Source organism: Kogia breviceps, chromosome 18 (assembly GCF_026419965.1).
Source record: "Kogia breviceps isolate mKogBre1 chromosome 18, mKogBre1 haplotype 1, whole genome shotgun sequence".
In the NCBI taxonomy this organism is placed as follows: Eukaryota; Metazoa; Chordata; class Mammalia; order Artiodactyla; family Physeteridae; genus Kogia; species Kogia breviceps.
In genome coordinates this window covers 23,795,941-23,815,036 of record NC_081327.1, presented here as the reverse complement: position 1 = coordinate 23,815,036, position 19,096 = coordinate 23,795,941, and the positions used below count along the sequence as shown (strand labels likewise).

The 19,096-nt window shown below is 37.4% G+C and overlaps 1 protein-coding gene across 1 annotated transcript in view; it reads right to left on the bottom strand.

Annotated features, from left to right (window-relative positions):
• The window catches only part of LONP2 (lon peptidase 2, peroxisomal), a 97,486-nt gene that overhangs the window by 64,285 nt on the left and 14,105 nt on the right, over positions 1-19,096 (bottom strand). The window contains exons 5-8 of the mRNA XM_059043895.2: positions 18,194-18,357; positions 15,224-15,318; positions 10,222-10,480; positions 861-1,002 (exon numbers count right to left, since the gene is read on the bottom strand). Coding sequence (XP_058899878.1) covers positions 861-1,002; positions 10,222-10,480; positions 15,224-15,318; positions 18,194-18,357 — 660 coding nt within the window. The remainder of the gene's footprint in view (positions 1-860; positions 1,003-10,221; positions 10,481-15,223; positions 15,319-18,193; positions 18,358-19,096) is intronic.

The window sequence follows — 19,096 nt, the reverse complement described above, 5'->3', positions numbered from 1 at the left end:
AAAACAGGAAACCCAATGTGGGGGGAGGTGAAGGGAGATCCTCGGACCACAGCTCTGTGCCTAGTGTGGGAACAACCAGTTCAGATTAGAGGCTTAGAGAAGACAAAACCAATAAAACACAAAGTGTCTGGACGTCTCCCAATGAAAATTAGACAGTTGGTGAAAGTGAACAAAAGAAACAAGATGATTATTAACTCTAAAAACATTTTTGAAAACACAGAAAAACAAAAAGGACAGAAAAAGAAAAGTGATCATAGTTCACCACATGGCTCAGCTGTGAAAAGCACTTATATAACTATAATAGCGTAAATACTCAACAATGACTTAACAAAATCAGGATAAAATTTATATTGGGAGATTGGGGATATAAAAATGATATAGTAGGGGCAGAAGGAAGGAAGCAAGCAAAATCATCTCCTATAGATAGGAATCTATAATGCCAAAAACTCTAAAATCAAGAAAGCAATACAGTCATGATCTCTAGAAAATGGATTAATCAACTATAAGTCAGAGGATCAAAGTGCAGAAGAGGAAATAAGGAACCCCAGGGAGGAGACATGCTTGCTGTTTTTTGTAACAATCTTATAGAACAACTGGTCTCTAAACAATAAGTATGCATAAAATTTTTATCAAGCTATTTGATAAAAACAAAGAAATGAGGGGAATTATTAGAAAAAGAAAAAAGAAAATCTCTATGACATTTTAATTTAAATATCAAATGGCTTCAGGTTTGAGTTTGTACCAAAGTGTTTTTCCCATGGCTAAACCCACATCAACGTATATGTTCCCTAAATATGACTATCTACGCTCACCCATACTCTTCCAGTGTGATTACAGACAGGGAACTTTCTAAATCTTACCTCAAGCAGAGCTGCTGCAGGATCACCCTGTAGACTTTTTCCTAGTTTGTCCACCTCATCTAACAGGAACACTGGATTGTTCACCCCAACAGTCTTCAAGCCATTGATTATCCGGCCAGGCATGCTGCCAACATAGGTGCGCCTGCAGAAGGCGAGCAGTTGATTAGCAACAGGGAGATGGCAGAGCAGTATCACTTAGAAATCAAAACTCTGGATTAGGAAACAGTCATTTAGTTATCACAGGAATATAGCAAAGAGACACTGTAAATTTTAAAAGCCCTGTGATACATCAAAGAGTTACTAGATTCAATTCTTATCTTATTTTCTATTGAATTCTGGCTGTAAATTACCCATGATATTCGAAGCACTGTATCTAATTTTTGCCACTTAGTGAAACTGAAAAAAATTACACTTAAATCACAGTTATGATTCTTACTCTTTGAGATTCTACAACATCCAAAGAGCCCTATGAACTTAATTCCCACGTTTTTCATAGTTTTTCTGGGTACCTCCCCGGCACTTACCAAACCCCAACATAACTACCTTCTTACAGACTGAAATGGCTGACCCAGAGCTAGCTAAAACATCACCATCTTCATAAAGGAAATCAGAATTGGTTCAAAGGACCACTCAAAATGTAGGCCTCTCCCCTAAAAAAGAAAGAAAAATTCCAACTTTTTTATTTTCAGAGGGAATAATTTGTTATTCACTGTAGTAAGAGGATCTGGGGCCAACACTATTTATATCAAAATTCCATTAATTCTGGCCTTTTGAATAAAACTGTGTTCATCCTATATACACTGATTGGCATAACCAAGCTCAGCCAGACATTATGTCATGCATTCAAATGTTAGAGGCTGCTTTAACATATCTGAACAAGAATCATCTACATAATTGACAAATGTACAATGACATGAAATTAAAATGCTCATCAAATTGAAAAAAGTGTCTTTTTTACAAAGCCAGCAAAACTTTATTTTAAGCAGCACTTTACTAATTTTAGTTACAACCTCGCTGCCTAAGCCATGAGCAAATCAAATGCTGTTTGTGAAGAGGCATAAAAGGGTGAATGCCTGCAAGAAACAAACCAAGGGCAAGTGCAACAGCGGCCGTATCTCATGATCTGCACCAAGCCAGCTCACGGAGCAGTTCTGCCACATGACTGGTATAAAGTAGGACAGAGTAAATAGTGACCTTTGAAAAGACAAGAAAGCCTTAAAAATATCGTGGGAATGCCTTTCATCTTGGGGAGTGATCAAGGCCCTGGAACCAGATACAGTAAACACTGTCCAGTTATAATAAGGAGTTAGCACATTTCAAGATTTCAGAACAGGATATAGGAACGACAAGACTCACGATTAAGAAATTCTCTTAAATTCTCTCTCTAGAGGACTTACAGACTTGTCAGCCTTCTGTGAATAAACAGGGAAGGGAAATTAAAAACAAAACAAAACAAATCTCAAAGCCTCTAAGGGTCATTTCTTGCACATTAATTTCTTTTTCCTTACTGCTTTAAAGTCATGGAGAGAAAATAATATTCTAGGCAGCTGCCCTTTCTAAAGAAGAAGCAGATATCTAGGTACTAGTCACAGTATACAAACAACTCCTCCTAAACTTTCTACTGCTTCCCAGAACCTAGAGAATAAGGTCCAAATTCCTTTGTCTGGAATTCAAGGCTCTTCACAATCCAGTCCCCACCAGCTTTCCTAACTTGCTGCCCTTATGCTCTTGCTTCATCCACAATAAAGGTCGTATTAATAGCCCTTAAGCTTTTTTACCTTTGTTAATATGGTGCCTTCCTGCCTTTAATACTCTTCCCACCTAGGTAAATCCCAGAAATTCTACCAAACTTTTCCTGACCACACCTCACAAAGTGATCTTTCCAATAATGCAATGTCTGCAACATTTACTGGCCCTACAGTTTGCCCGATTCATACTTACAACCTAGGTTTTATCCATGGGTACCAAGTATATCGCCTCCTCTAAAGAGCCAGTGAGCATTCTGATGACAGAAAGTGGGTCTAAATCAGATTAGATGCTGCGTATAGAGTTGTAAGATTGGTCCCCACACAAAAGTTTGTTTCTCCTATTTGTTTAAGGACAACAGATCAACAATGATAGCACCCAAAGTATCTTTCTATCACCATTGTTAAAGTCATATAAGTCTCTGAGTACTGCTTTGCATAAATAACATGACCCAAGCCTCAGTTTCCTCATCTGCTAAAACAGGGATAGTAACAGTGCCAACCTGATGGATTACATAAGATCACGAAAGAACATAATAAGTAAAGCACAAAGCACAGTACGTGGCACATGGTAAGCTTTCAAAAGGCGTTAATTATAATTGTTATTAGTAATAGCTACTTAAAGTCAACTTCTAATTTCCTAGAAAAAATACAAAAGCAGCAATCAGTACACCTAAATTTGGGTCCCATTTCAATCTCTGTCTCATGGAAACAACTCTTTTTTTCTTTTTTTAAAATTAATTTTTTTTTTTGGCTGCATTGGATCTTCGTTGCTGCATGTGCGCCGTTGCAGTGCACGAGCTTCTCATTGTGATGGCTTCTCTTGTTGCAGAGCATGGGCTCTAGGCGCGCGGGCTTCAGTAGCTCAGTAGTTGTGGCGCACAGGCTTAGCTGCTCTGCGGCATGTGGGATCTTCCCAGACCAGGGCTCAAACCCGTGTCTCCTGCATTGGCAGATGGATTCTTAACTACTGCGCCACCAGGTAAGTTTCAGAAGCAACTCTTACAAATGTCTTTTCATAGTGAAACCAAGCCCCCCAAACCAAGTTCTCTTACCGAGTTTATGATTAATCTCTATCCAAAACTTTACTGCTTTTCTTATCCCCTCTGACCTCAATCCTGCCAACACTGGTCAACCAGAGTCAGATGACTGAAATTGCTGTTGCCAGTAACACTGTTAATGCACTAAAGTCACTGTTATAGATCTTATCATTAACATACAAACTCAGGTTATTTCTCCAGGGCAAGATGAGCCACGGATTACTTGGCCAGAGAATTGTAAACCAGAGACATCCTGACTCCTGAAACTATGATTAGGAAATGTCACAAGATGATAATTAACCCCAGCCTTTTTGTTCTTTGCCTTTTAAAAAACCCCTCATTCAAAGATCAACTGGAATTGGATCTGGGGTTTGTCTCCCACGCTTTTGCTTGGTGCCCTGCAATAAACCCTTCCTTTGCTACAAACCCACTGTCAGTTTGGCTTTCTGTGCTGTGAGCACACCAGCCCTTTGCTCAGTTACAACAGCTCCAAGCGTGCTCAATGCCCCTAGAGTTCCTTAATCACAGGTGACATCCTCAAATGTATACCACTAGTCTAGATGTCAAACCAAGAAAACTATTATCAGAGCCTGTAAGTTACTGAAAATATCTATAATGTGCTTGTCTTTTGCCACAAGGTATGCATAACAGGCAATTCACTAACTGAAGTTACCGAATAAACTCTGAATAAACCTTTGGAATATGAATCAGACGGTGAAAAATGTAGCAACACACAAATGAAAATGTTCTCTTTCAACATCACTAAACAAACACAAACATTTAAAAAAACAAATAAGCATACCAAAATATCCTGAGAAACTACATTAAGTAGGAAATAAATGAAACTACTCTTCTTTTACAAACTATAACTTTTTTGAGGGCAAAATACTGTCTTTTCTATGTTTTTCCTTGTGATACAATATCTAGAAGCAATACAGCACAATATAGGAAAGTTTGCAAAGAATGTATCATTTTAACTACTTATTATTCAGCCTGAATAAATAATTACCTAGGAGTTTTTCTTAAAGTACACAAGTGAACTAAAAAACATATGGATTCATAGGTATAATTATTACAGGCAGTTCACAGGTTTATCAGGACAATTCAACTAGTGTATAAGATACACAAAAACAAAAGTGTCTACACAGTTCAAAATTTTTTTTTTTTTTTTTTTTTTTTTTTTTGTGGTATGTGGGCCTCTCACTGTTGTGGCCTCTCCCGTTGCGGGGCACAGGCTCCGGATGCGCAGGCTCAGCGGCCATGGCTCACGGGCCCAGCCGCTCCGCGGCACGTGGGATCTTCCCGGACCGGGGCACGAACCCTTATCCCCTGCATCGTCAGGCGGATTCTCAACCACTGCGCCACCAGGGAAGCCCAACACAGTTCAAAATTTTAATTTACAAGATCAGCGTTTTTAATTTTCTAAAAAGTAGTCTGTGTTATACTTCAAAAAACAACTACACAAAATTACAATATCATCTATTTACAGCTCCATGGTAATCAACTATTTTACTACTCTGCATCATCCTTAGATATATTCAAATCTAATGTAATCCAAGAAGCTGGTCATTCTGTCACTGCCAAGGATATCAGGATAACTGTCAGGAATAAAGGGGTGTTTTACTCACCTCTTTTCCAGTATGTAGAGAGGGAGAAAAGCAGGCATTTACCATCAATTTTTTCATGCCTATCCAATTAAGGAGCTCTTATGGGCTATAACACAAACTATTAAAGTGATATTTACAAACAATTTGTAATATAAAAAGTTTATGTTACAATGTTAAGTGGAAAGGGTAGGATAATTCTGTTGCTTTAAAAAAAAAAAGGCAAAAGCTGCCCAAAGAAAAGTTGGGCAGGAAATAAAATGTTAAAGGTGAGTAACTTTGTATGGTAGAAAAACACAAGGATTTTTTTTTTTTGGTGGTACGTGGACCTCTCACTGTTGTGGTCTCTCCGGTTGCGAAGCACAGGCTCTGGACTCGCAGGCTCAGCGGCCACGGCTCACGGGCCTAGCCGCTCCGCGCATGTGGGATCTTCCCGGACCGGGGCACAAACCTGCATCCCCTGCATCGGCAGGCGGACTCTCAACCACTGCGCCACCAGGGAAGCCCATGAGAATTTTTTTCCTTTTATTTTTCTAATTTTCTACCAAGGGTGTGTATATATATATATATATATATCTCAAGTTGGCAAAAGTAATAAACCTAAAAGAAATCCTAATGATTTCTTTTTAAAACAGAAAAACAGTCTTTCAGGAACTAAAAATAGTCTTTAATATAGCACGTCTAAACAAATCAAATTGTTCTTACAGCAGTCGTTCCTAAATCATTTGCATGGATGTGCTCACCTAAAGGAATGCATGACTTCCAACATGTTTTAATCCTACTTGAACTCACGCAGCACTTAGAGAGCACTTGACCACGTTTGGCACTGTGCTTGGCAGCACAGACTGATACAGGGGAGTATAAGACACGTGAAAACGCCTACCCTACAGAGCTCCGACTTTTAATATATCTATGTTTCACCTCTATAGGCATATATTAGAAATGTCAGAGGCCCGTATTATTTGATCACTGAAGAGCACAACAGACAGTAAGCAGTCAGTTCAGAGGAGAGTAGGATCATCACTGACTGCACTTATCTTAATGGAGGAAGCCTTGGGCTGGGGCCTCAAGATAACCTGAAAGTTTTTCGGAGGCAAGGAAGAGCTGCATACAAATATAGGTTATAAAGGAGGCTAGTGAGCAAACCGTAACATGCCTGGCATACCGTGCTAAAAATATTTTAAAGGCTTGCTGCTTCAGGTATTTTTCCCTTGTAGAGACTAATAATGAAACAGCAAATTTATTTAAAACATCATTATTTCAGGTTACATATGAAAATTTATCAATGTGGAAAGAAAAGTTCATTTTTCTTCTTATCTTGTTTAAGAATTGAGCCAAAGATTCCTTACAATGATAGAACTTTATCATCTGAACAAACAGCTGGTCAGTGACTTCCAGTTACTCTCAACAATAACTTGAGAAATATCGCAACAGTAGTATATTTCACTGAGGAACAACAGCTAATGAAAAAAGATCGTTATAGAAACATGATCTCATAAAACTTCATCCTAAAAGAAGTCACTTTATACTTAATGTCTATGAACTGATTTAAATTATTTAAATATAATATTTAAATATAAAAATGTTAAGTCGTAAAAACTGATAGATGGGAACAGAGATTCTATGGCTTATAAAAGTAGACAGAAAAATCCCAATGGAGATAATGAGAAATGTTAAATTGAAAAAAATGCGTTAGTTCATATGGAGCATAAACATGACTATTCTTCCTCTAATCCACTCAAAATAATATTAACCAAAACAATGGGCCAATATTTAGTCAGATCACTATATTTTCCCAGTTTAAGATTTAAATGTAAACCAAGTCATTTATTTTCTTCCCCATCTTTCAACTCATTATCATTTTAACTCTAAAAGACATATCGTAGGTTGTTTTTAAAATAAATTCCTAACTTATTAGCACCTTCCTCCACATAAACAGGTACTTCTACCAAAAGGCTGGAGCTCCATGCGTGGGAAAATGGGGAAAGTGAGTGACAGAATCAAGAGAATAAGCAAGGAAGGTTAACAGAACACAGCTCTGTTTTTCCTTGGCTATTTTACGGCTGCAGAACAGTGGTGCCTACTCACAGGCTGCGGAAAAACAAAACTCTGCATGAACTCTACTTGTGAGCATGTGACCAGTACTTAAATGCCAAGACCTGGGTGTTCCCAAATGCCCACACACTCCACCCCGTGGCTGTGCTATAATCCTCTGCTGTTCTCTCCCCTCCTATCACCTCCTCCAACCGGCAACTCTGACACAAGCGCATACTCTTCTCTCAACCCCCTCCCCTTAACCACCACACCCCAAGCTCCACCTGCTTCCAAACAGGTTTTCAAACAGAAATTTTCACCAGGCTTTGATAATTTAGTGGGTAGCTGGGTAATAAGTCCCCAATAGCACAAGGGCAGATTGCTATAGTGTTTAGTGAAACATCTGGTACAGGGATGGCTAGTGAGTACATGGTTACCAGCAAGGTGTATCAAAAATCAGGCTTAGGAGGATGAGTCATAGACAAACCCACAAACCTTTTATTTGACAGCAATTATAACCTCAATTTGCACCACACATTTCTAAAAAGCTTATATTTACACATACTTTAGGCAAATACACAAGCTCCTTTCACAGAAGACTCATAAAGAAAATAAATTCTCATTTTCTTTAGGTTCAATCCTCTTAACAATAGTCACACACACGGAAGGATACTCACTTGAAAAAAGAGAACAAATTTTAGGTCTATCAGTTTCAGTAAAGATTGAAAACAGAGATCTGTTTAAACCCAACAATGCTCATAGGAAGTGGTGGGGATTATGACATTACATACTGCCTACCAACAGGCATCATAAAAATATATTTTCCACAATTCTGCCACATAAATTAAATAATAATGCCCCAAACAGGATATTTTAGGTACAATTTAAGAATCAGATTGAATTTTATAAAAAGTCATATTGAAGATTATAAATCTAAACTTGTCTTCCTGAGAATTGAGAATTAAAATAATAATGAAAGCTAATTTTTATTGACTGCTCAGTGTGTGCTGGGCACTAACCACTCTGCAAGCCTTACTGAATAATCAATACCAATGTAGAAAGAAATAAGGACAAATACCTACATGTCATGTGCCCATGACATTAATTTCACATGACAGTAACTCCACAAACTCACTCTCTAAATTCCATCAAATACCACACAATACTGTGCCACAGATAATAAAAGGAAGAAATAAACTAAGACAACTCTGAGTGCAGGAATCAAGTCTCTTGCATGGAGAACACCTCCCTAAAGCTCTGTAGCATGAATCAGAAGATTTAGGCCCTAGATCTAGCTTCTCCAGGATTGGTCCACGATGCCAATTTCTTTACAAAAGCAAACTACAGCCTCTAGTGGCACATGTGAGAATAAGAAAGTCTAGGCAACAAAAACATGATTTGAAATTGCCAGAAAGACTGACCCAAATCAATTCCCTCACCTAATTTGCAGTCCTCATTGCTTATTTACTAAAATCTTGGAATGCTTTTTCTTCAATGCATAAGAATTGTAAATAAGCAAATAAAAGAATAAAAAGAACCATTTTTCATGAAAAAGTTTCTGAAATAGTTTCCCATCCCTGCCTAAGGATCCCATGAATAAGGCAAATGGAAAATAAGACGTTATAAAAGCATCGTATTCTTTTCTTTTCCCCACAATCCAAGTTTAATCCATATTCACCAAACTGTAAATATGCATTTAAATTACCCTTGACCAATGGCAGTTGTTCACTGCTTGCACTGGCATGCCTGCCAAAGCCCCCACTTATAATTTGCAATGCTTTTACAACTTTAAGATCGAGTTTATGATCTTAAGGTTAGAAGTTTTATCTTCAGTTTAATTACTTTCTACTCAAAGTTACATGCCTTTAAAAAAAAATTGTTTTAACTGAGATATAATTGACATATTACATTATATTAGTCTCAGGTATACAACATCATATTCTGTTAAGCAGTTCATAATTTCTACATTTTTAAATGTTCTACACTTTTATTTATTTATTTATTTTTTTGTGGTACGCGGGCCTCTCACTGTTGTGGCCTCTCCCGTTGCGGAGCACAGGCTCCGGACGCGCAGGCTCAGCGGCCATGGCTCACGGGCCCAGCCGCTCCACGGCATGTGGGATCTTCCCGGACCGGGGCACGAACCCGTGTCTCCTGCATCGGCAGGCGGATTCTCAACCACTGCGCCACCAGGGAAACCCTGTTCTACACTTTTAAATGTTCCTTAACACATAAGCTATAGGTATGTTTTCTCACAACTTGCAACTATGAAACAGAGGTTCATATTTTTCCCAAAGCATCTTCTGATATGAGCCACAAAGAACAAAACAATGAACATAACATGCAAATCTCATTCTAATGTCAGATTAATCAGACACAGTTCTTACTGTTCAATGCATTTTTATAGAAAGGGTGTCAAAAATGCAAAGCCTTAATTATCTTTTCTCCTTATTACTCACATTCACACTGCAAACCAGCCTCCTTGAAAGAAAGTTTAAAATGCAAACATAATAAATTTGTTATCAAAGATTTCTTACCTCCTTCTACTTGCCTGCTATTGCACTTATTTCTTAAATTATAAAGTTATGGGTCATTATTTATGAAATACTATTGGGCCAAAATGAATATAAAAATATAATATTTAATTATAACTAATTTATAATTGCATTCAAATGAGATTCCAGGAAAGCTGAGGCACAGAACGCCCCCCCTCCCCGGTCCACCGTCACACAGACATCAAGGTTAGTTTGGGTATACCCTGACGGTAGAGGCTTTAGGCTAGCAGGTAAGTACCATAAATGTCCTTTCCATTCAAGGTAACACAAAGAGCCCTTTAAGAAAAAGATACACGTTATGCCTTGGCTTTTGGTGGGGGGGGAGGCTTCTAGACAAATGAAAAGGAAGGAAATCAGAGATTAAACCAAGTGAAGTAGTCTACCTATGTCCTCGAATGTCAGACTGATCACACACGCCTCCAAGTGCGATCCTGTGGAACTCTCGGCCCAGAGTCTTGGCCACTGATCTTCCCACGCTTGTTTTACCAACGCCAGGAGGGCCGACAAAGCACAGAATGGGGCCCTTCAGGTTGTTTTTCAGCTGTCTGACAGCCAAGTATTCCAGCACTCTTTTCTTCAACTTTTCCATGGCATAATGGTCATTATCCAGAAGAATCCGAGCTGCTCGAATGTCCAGACGGTCTGTCAAGCAACCCAACAGAAACAATCTGAGCATGTGGAATTTTTCAATGGGAGAACTCCTTTCCAGGCTGGTAAGAGTCAATAGTTTTTTGAAAAAAGATGTGATAAGAACAGGCTTGGTTCCTTCTAAATGAGTCTTCAGGGAGACCCAGACTTGGTTTTCTTGCTTAAAACAATTTAGTGCTTACAGAAATAGTAGACACCACATAATTAAAAACTCAAGGAGTTAATACTCATTTCATTTGTTTTTTTTTTTTTTTTTTTTTTTTTTTGCGTCTCACCGCTGTGGCCTCTCCCGTTCCGGAGCACAGGCTCCGGACGCGCAGGCTCAGCGGCCATGGCTCACAGGCCCAGTCGCTCCGCAGCATGTGGGATCTTCCCGGACCGGGGCACGAACCCGTGTCCCCTGCATCGGCAGGCGGACTCTGAACCACTGCGCCACCAGGAAGCCCTACTCATTTCATTTGGAATGATTTTCTAGATATACATTATTTCTATGGAGACATAATTTCTACATATTATATTTGTGCTGGCATTTGTTCTTTTTTTTAAGTGTTTTTTTCTTATTACAATTAGTTATATATGCCCATTCCAGAAAACCCTATGACACTAATAAAAAAAGAAGGAAATAGTCACCCATAATTTCATTTCTCCCCTAGAAAAACATCACTACCTTCACTTCAGTACGTATTATTCCAGATTCTGTGTGGGGGGTGTGTGAGAGTGAGTGTGTGTGTGTGTGTGTGTGTGTATGCGTGCACACACGCTTACATAACTATTTTTCAAACTAAGATTATATGGGTCTTCAAGTTTTGTAAAATGTTTTTTCACTTAATATATTACAGACATCTTTCAGTGTCAAATGTATTGTGCAGTAACAGTTTAGTGGGTACTTATTATTCCATTATTTAATTATCCACATTCATTTAACTAATTCCCTATTGATGAGCATTTAGGTTATTGACAAATCTTTACAGTTATAAAGCATGCCTCACTGTACATCCCTGTAACTAAATCTCCACATATATCTATAATTATTTCCTTCAGCTAATCTTCTAAAACAGAAGGGCTGGGTCAAAAAAAAAATAAGACATAAAGAACTGCCTAAGTTCTATCCATTAAAGTCTCACCAGAAATGTATGAATTAGGCCCTAGAGCCGAGCTTTCATAAGGTTTACTGATGTGCTTCAGGATCTAAAATAATCACAGATTCAACACTAGGTCATGGAAGCCAAAAGGAATTCATCAGCTGGGTGGCAGCTGGAGGATAATCCACAGCCACAATACTGACAGTGAAGGGAGAAAATGGAAGAGAGAAAAACACACACAAGTCCACTCTTTCAATCAGTTATTTGGAACCTGTTATACATTTTTCCTACAAGAAAAAAAAATGCCTTAAATGGTAGTTTGGTTCCCAAGCTAGTCTACAAAAACCCAGGTAAGCAGTAATGTATGTAATTTAATTATAGTACTATTCATTTTAGTCAGAGTCCTGGCTGAGTGATTTGGAAAGAGAAGAATAAAATTTCTTTCCCTTTTCTGGCTTCAGAAGCCAACCAATGAATATATGAATAAATGAAATATAGAAAGTTTCCTGTTTCATGATGCTAACCCTCACACTAAAACCTACCACAGTAAACAAACAAAAAAAACCACTTCAGACCAATTCCATTTTGCATAGCTCTAAATACTAAAATGCTTGTAAATCAAATCTATTCAAAGAGTAATCTACCAAGTCCCAGTGGAATTTATTTTAGTTATGCAAAGATGGTTCAACATTCAGTTATCAACATATTTATTTATCATCATGTCCAAGGAGAAACTTTCCATCAAAATGTCATTTTGTACCTAAAAAGGCAGTTGTTGTATGCAACAGCCATTCCTAATTAACATTTAGTAAACTAAGAATAGAATTCTATGTACTTTAGAAAAAAATGAAAACAGTTAAGGAATTTCTTCTAATATGCCACGTAAAGACAATTTTAAAAGTTCTTTCCAACTTTTAAGGAAAGATAATTTCCATGTTACGTACTGTTGTATATCTTTTCTATACAGGATGCATCTTTTCTGAATACTCTTTTTAATGATTCAGAATGTATGTTTCCTATTATGAATAATACTTGTGGTTAAACATAAAAAATTTAAAACTTACATGAACATATATTTCTCTATTTACAATTAGAAGATTGAAATGGTATCTACTGGCTCCCTCCATTCAAGATGGAAAATCAACAAACTTATTTCCTCCAACTCGTTCCTCTCTGCTTCCCTTTCTGCTTTTGATAATCTCTACTTAGGTAAGCTTCCCTTTTCAAGAATTATTAAAGACATTTTCACAGTTTTATGATCTTACTCATAACTACTTAGACCTAAGTCTATATAGTACTGGTTTAGAAGCTCAACATGACTACTTCTATACCACAATTTACCCATCTTCAGTTCTCCACTGAAATGATGAACAATGAGAAGTGTTTTCGTGATGGGTACGAGTGCTATGTATCTCTAATGCTGACCACATCCGGTAGAAACTCTCTGAGTTGTAAAGAAAAAAAAAAAAGCTTTGCCTTGTTTTCATATTTTCTTGGTTATTTCAGTGAAGAATGGGAGCTAGCACTCTGCATTCAAATAAACATTTTGCCCTCAACTCTCCACAATTACATTGTATGAACCCGACAAAAATTCCTAGTTACTAATTAATTTCACTTTACAAATAGGACAAGTGGGGAGGGGAGGAAGCCAAGAGCGATTTACTGGGCTACTAATAGCAAATAATAAAACCTGCAATTTTAATATTCTCAGGCCATTATACTGCATACACCCTGCATTTCTCTTAAGTCATTAGTTAAAATAAATCCTGAAGCACAGAAAAACATTACCAAAAGAACACCAAAATTTCAGAACAAGACCCTTGGTGTTACCAAGTTGCCTAGATGTGCTGCTTCACATTGTGCACTAGCCCTACTGTCAAAAGAGAAAATAACAGGGTTTAGAAATTACCACCACTCCATCAATGACACCAATGAATACCTATCAAACACACACCAAAATGGAATATGTTTCATTTCATGCAGATGAAATCAGAGCAGTTAAACATGTAAAGTTTAAATGTAACTTTCTTTCCCAGGTCTAAACTAACAGGGAGCAGGACCCTCTCCAAATCTCACAGAATAGGACCACTTCACTTAAAAGTAGGCATTGGAGAGTGAGGAGTTAACCGAAGACTATCTGAACCAAAATGTATTTCCTAACAGCCCAGCTAGATCCAGACAGACATCAGAACTCAAACTGTCCAAGTGACTAGGGGCTAATTCATTGGGAATGCATGCTCCCCTGCATTCATCTTACTACGGCATTTCTAGAAAATTTTCAATTAAGAATTAAACCAAGAAATTCAGCTTCAGTTTGTCTGGTAAAACACCATCAACTAGAAGGCAATGTTCTGTCGTGAATGTAAACATGAAATAAATTAAGAAACAAATTTACCAACATAGTTCATAGCAGCTTTATATATAGTTGCCAAAAACCTAGAAACAACCGACATGTCCAAAATAAGGTAAATGGATACACCAATTACTGATATATGCAGTAACATGGATGAGCTTTAAAATAATTATGCTGAGTGAAAGAACCAAAGAAAAGGCGGGGGGGGAGCACATACTATATCATTCCATTTATATAAAATTTTAGCCACATACATTAATATGTTAAGTGAGCCTATCAAAAAAAACTAATTAAAATAGGGTTGTTTTAACCTTAACACTGCCCCAGCATAGTTAATTTAACACAAATATGCTTCATTCTGGGCCCTCTTTGACACACAAATAATTTTTTTGAATGCTCAATACCAGAGAGCATGGTCCTTTGTAGATTAACCGGTAAGTATTTTTTTTTAGAAAAGTATTTTTTAATATTAAAAATTCAACATCCTGAAATCTAGTATGTATATCATACCTCATGTGGGGCATAAACGTGCATTTTAGGGCTAATGCTTCAAAATTTCTAGCACCGTTTTAAATGTTAGCCAGGATAATATATCTGTTCAATTTTCAAAAGTAAACCAATCAACCCCCTGCTGAACTCAACAAACCTTGTATGTAAACTTGACAAAAGAGTGTCCAATAACAGACATAAATGCAAATAAAATGATTCTGAAGATTCTGAAAGACGACTGAGTATATTTCTTACCCCAGGAGAAAATACATAATACATAAGAAAACCAGGTAGAAAAATTCTACTGAAGGATAGAGAGATAAAAAGAATTTGAACTCTTTAAATAAGTTCTAGTGGGAGAAAAACAAACTTCCAAATGGTAAAACTGTTCCACTGTTACCCTCTCTTTATATGTAATTATTTCCTTTCGAAAACATAAAAGATTTACTGTCTCTAGTACTGAGTTGGCACTTATTGCCGACTACCTCAAAACTGTTTTGTTTTCCTATGTTCCTGACAAAGAGCACATAAATATAAAAGTTTATTGTCTGACTACTGTTATTGAGAAACACGTATTTCACCAATTACAGAAAATCTTACTTTCTCCAAAATTAGGCGAAAGGTACTTCCATGAAGCACCTTCTTTTCCTTTTCATCCTAAAACCTAGATGACACAGGTTTAGTCTCTAAATAGTCTACATCATGAACTACTATAACAGGAAGATAATCAAAGGGGAGTATTTCAACAGAATTTGCTTGAGCTTCCTGAGTGACAATTAGACTGCAAAAAAAGGTGTTATTTTGTTTGCTCACCAGTTGTACTTTTGTTCCAGGGAAGTTCCACCATAAGTTCTAAATAATTTCTAGTCAGAGCATATTCTGGCATCGACTGAGGCATTTTTTTGAGCCTGTGTGGAAAGAATACATAGAAAAATTCTGTAAAACAGAAAAACCAAGTATATCTCCCTTTCTTGGTCAGATATATCATGCATTTTTGGCTAAACAAATCTGCAAAAGGTTTTAAAAATCTAGTTAATAAAATGATTATTCTGTTTTAAACAGATACTTGCAAACTGGTGGGGAACACTATATCTGATTCTATCCTTGAAATATGGCCTTATCAGTATCAGTATCTCACAGGGAGGGTCTAAGTCACACTTACCCATTGATTTACTTAAGTGCCTAATCATGCATAATACAATAATTACATATTGTTTTGTATCAGAGATGAAGTCAGCTCTCCAGATAGTTAATAAAAAATGCAACTTCCATAATGTATGCAGTGCGTAATAAGGTGCTCTGCACACAACAGATGTTCCGCATTTATTAACTAATGTCAGAGTCAATATAAAATATGTCTCAACAACATTTATATTCTTAACTGTGAACCTCAGAAGTCAAATCTTCAGTTAGTGAGCATTCAGTTAGGTTGATTACAATTCACTCATAAAAGAAAATGCAATATAGTTACAACGTTACAAGTATGGAAAGGAAAAATTGGTTTTCTATTTAACCCTGAGATTATCCAGAAAATGTAATCAATCCATGTACCCTATCCTGTCATCAAGGTTCCCCTGTACTTTATCTTGTACAAAGAGAAAGTGACAGACAGTCCCTACCCTCTAGAGTTTATAATCTAAGGAAGAAAACTGAATAAACATTATTTCTAAGCAAAATATGGTCTTTTGTTTTTTGGCTGCATTGGGCCTTCATTGCTGCACGTGGGCTTTCTCTAGCTGTGGCGAGCTGGGGCTACTCTTTGTTGTGGTGCGGTGTGTGGGCTTCTCACTGTGGTGGCTTCTCCTGTTGCAGAGCACAGGCTCTAGGCACACGGGCTTCAGTAGTTGTGGCTCGCAGGCTCTAGAGCACAGGCTCAGTAGTTGTGGCGCATGGGCTTAGTTGCTCCGCAGCATGTGGGATCTTCCCAGACCAGGGCTCGAACCTGTGTCCCCTGCATTGGCAGGTGGATTCTTAACCACTGCACCAGCAGGGAAGCCCAAAATATGGTCTTAAGACTGTTAAAAGGAACACTACCTAACACCACACACAAAAATATACTCCAAATGGATTAAAGACTTAAATGTAAGACGAGACACTATAAAACTCTTAGAGGAAAACATAGGAAAAACACTCTTTGACATAAACCACAGCAAGATCTTTTTTGACCCACCTCCTAGAGTAACAGAAATAAAAACAGAAATAAATAAATGTGACATAAACTTAAAAGCTTTTGCACAGCAAAGGAAACCATAAACAAGACAAAAAGACAACCCTCAGAATGGGAGAAAATATTTCCAAATGAAACAGACAAAGGATTAATCTCCAAAATCTACAAACAGCTCATGGAGCTCAATATCAAAAAAACAAACAATCCAGTTAAAAAATGGGCAGAAGACCTAAACAGACATTTTACCAAAGAAGACACAGATGGCCAAGAGGCACATGAAAAGATGCTCAACGTCACTAATTATTAGAGAAATGCAAATCAAAACTACAATGAAGTGTCACCTCACACCAGTCAGAATGGCCATAATCAAAAAATCTAGAAACAATAAATGCTGGAAAGGGTGTGGTGAAAAGGGAACCCTTCTGCACTGTTGGTGGGAATGTAAATTGATACAACCATTATGGAAAACAATATGGGGGTTCCTTAAAAATCTAAAAATAGAACTACCATATGACCCAGCAATCCCACTACTGGGCATATACCCTGAGAAAACTATAACTCAAAAAGACACATGTACCACAATGTTCACTGCAGCACTATTTATACAATAGCCAGGACATGGAATCAACCTAAATGTCCACTGACAGATGAATGGATAAAGATGATGTGGCACATATACACAATGGAATATTACTCAGCCATAAAAAGAAACAATAAAATTGAGTTATTTGTAGTGAGGTGGATGGACCTAGCATCTATCATACAGAGTGAAGTAAGTCAGAAAGATTTACGCATATATATGAAATCTAAAAAAAAAAAAATGGTACTGATGAACCTAGTTGCAGGGCAGGAATAAAGAGGTAGACATAGAGAATGGACTTGAGGACATAGGGTGGGAGAGGAAACCTGGGGTGAAGTGAGAGTAGCATCGACATATATACACCACCAAACATAAAATAGTTAGCTAGTGGGAAGCAGCAGCATAGCACAGGGAGATCAGCTCAGTGCTTTGCGATGACCTAGAGGTGTGGGATAGGGATGGTGGGATGGAGGCTCAAGAGGGAGGGGATATGGGGATATATGTATGCATATGGCTGATTCACTTTGTTGTACAACAGAAACTAACACAGTATTGTGAAGCAATTATACTCCAATAAAGATCTATTAGAAAAAAGATTATGAAAAGGCAGTTACAATAGTGATCGTGATTGATAGCATACAGCAGGTGGAAGAGTTGTATCATTTATACTCAGCATTTGAGGAAAAGACTAGTGAAAGTGGTGTTGATTCAGGAGTATTAAGAACATTTTGACAATCAGATTCTGGTGGAGGAATGAAGAGGAAAAAGCACTCCACAGATCACAGTTATAACCTGAGAATTAGGAAAGCCATAAAGATAAGAAATATAAGAGATAAGAGTTGACAATGGAAAGGTAAAGATGAATAGAGTGGTCCATGACTATACTAAATATAAGAAAAGGAGAAAGATCAAAGAATCTGAAACAAATGACTCAGCTTTGTAACGCCAAGTAGCAGATTCATTTCCATGAGCAACAATTTTTAACGTTAATAAGCAAAATGAAAATACTAGTGAATGAACAGCTTCTACACTTTACCTTTTTATCTCTTTGACACAGACTTTGTGGGCCTGGTCTGGCATACTGGAGGTTCGTATTTTTTTCTCTAGCATGACAATGTCATCATTGTCTTCATCCTCATCCTCATCTTCCAAAGTACCTGGGATGTGTGTAATCCTCCTAATAGGGCGTATTGCTATAACCTAAAGCATAAGGTAGAGAAGTAAAACCACACATCAAAATAAATTGGAAATGAAGTATCCAGCTAGACGTATACATTTTTATGGCTAGAGTCTAAATCTTTAGGCAATGAAGTTCAGAATAAATAGGACGCACATGCACATATGCAGGGAGCGGGATTTAAAAAGCAGACCAAGATAAGGTGGACATGATTCTTCCATATATGCTAACACTACCAGCATGAGACCCCCCAAAAATTCAAGGAACTGGCTACTAGAAATAATTAAAACATCTAAGAATTGTCTTTTCTTGAGCTACTACTGCAGCCACTATTTTCTTGATAAACTTATGACTACTTACCATTTGGCAACTGAATAAATTCCATTTTTCCCCCTACACTACAAAGTTTCTCTGTAACATCTTTAATCTTTCCACCATTGCTTCTATTCTGTTTGTTGTCAACACATAGAAAAGTCTTCCTCCTTTCAAAATATTTTATCTTACCTATGGTCCCTTCCAGTTAACTATACATTATTTACTTCCCTTGTGATGCTCTGCTTTTCCAACAAGAGGCTTTAACCACCACTTCCCCTTTCTTACCAATTACTAATTTGTACTTTGTACTTTGGCTTTTGTCTCCATTGTGCTGAAATCCAACAACATTCTCCTTTGCCAAGTCAAATGGTCTTATTTAAGTTCTCTTTCTCCATGACTCTCTATCATATTTTAAAACTACCTGCTCTTTTGAAATTCTCAACTCAT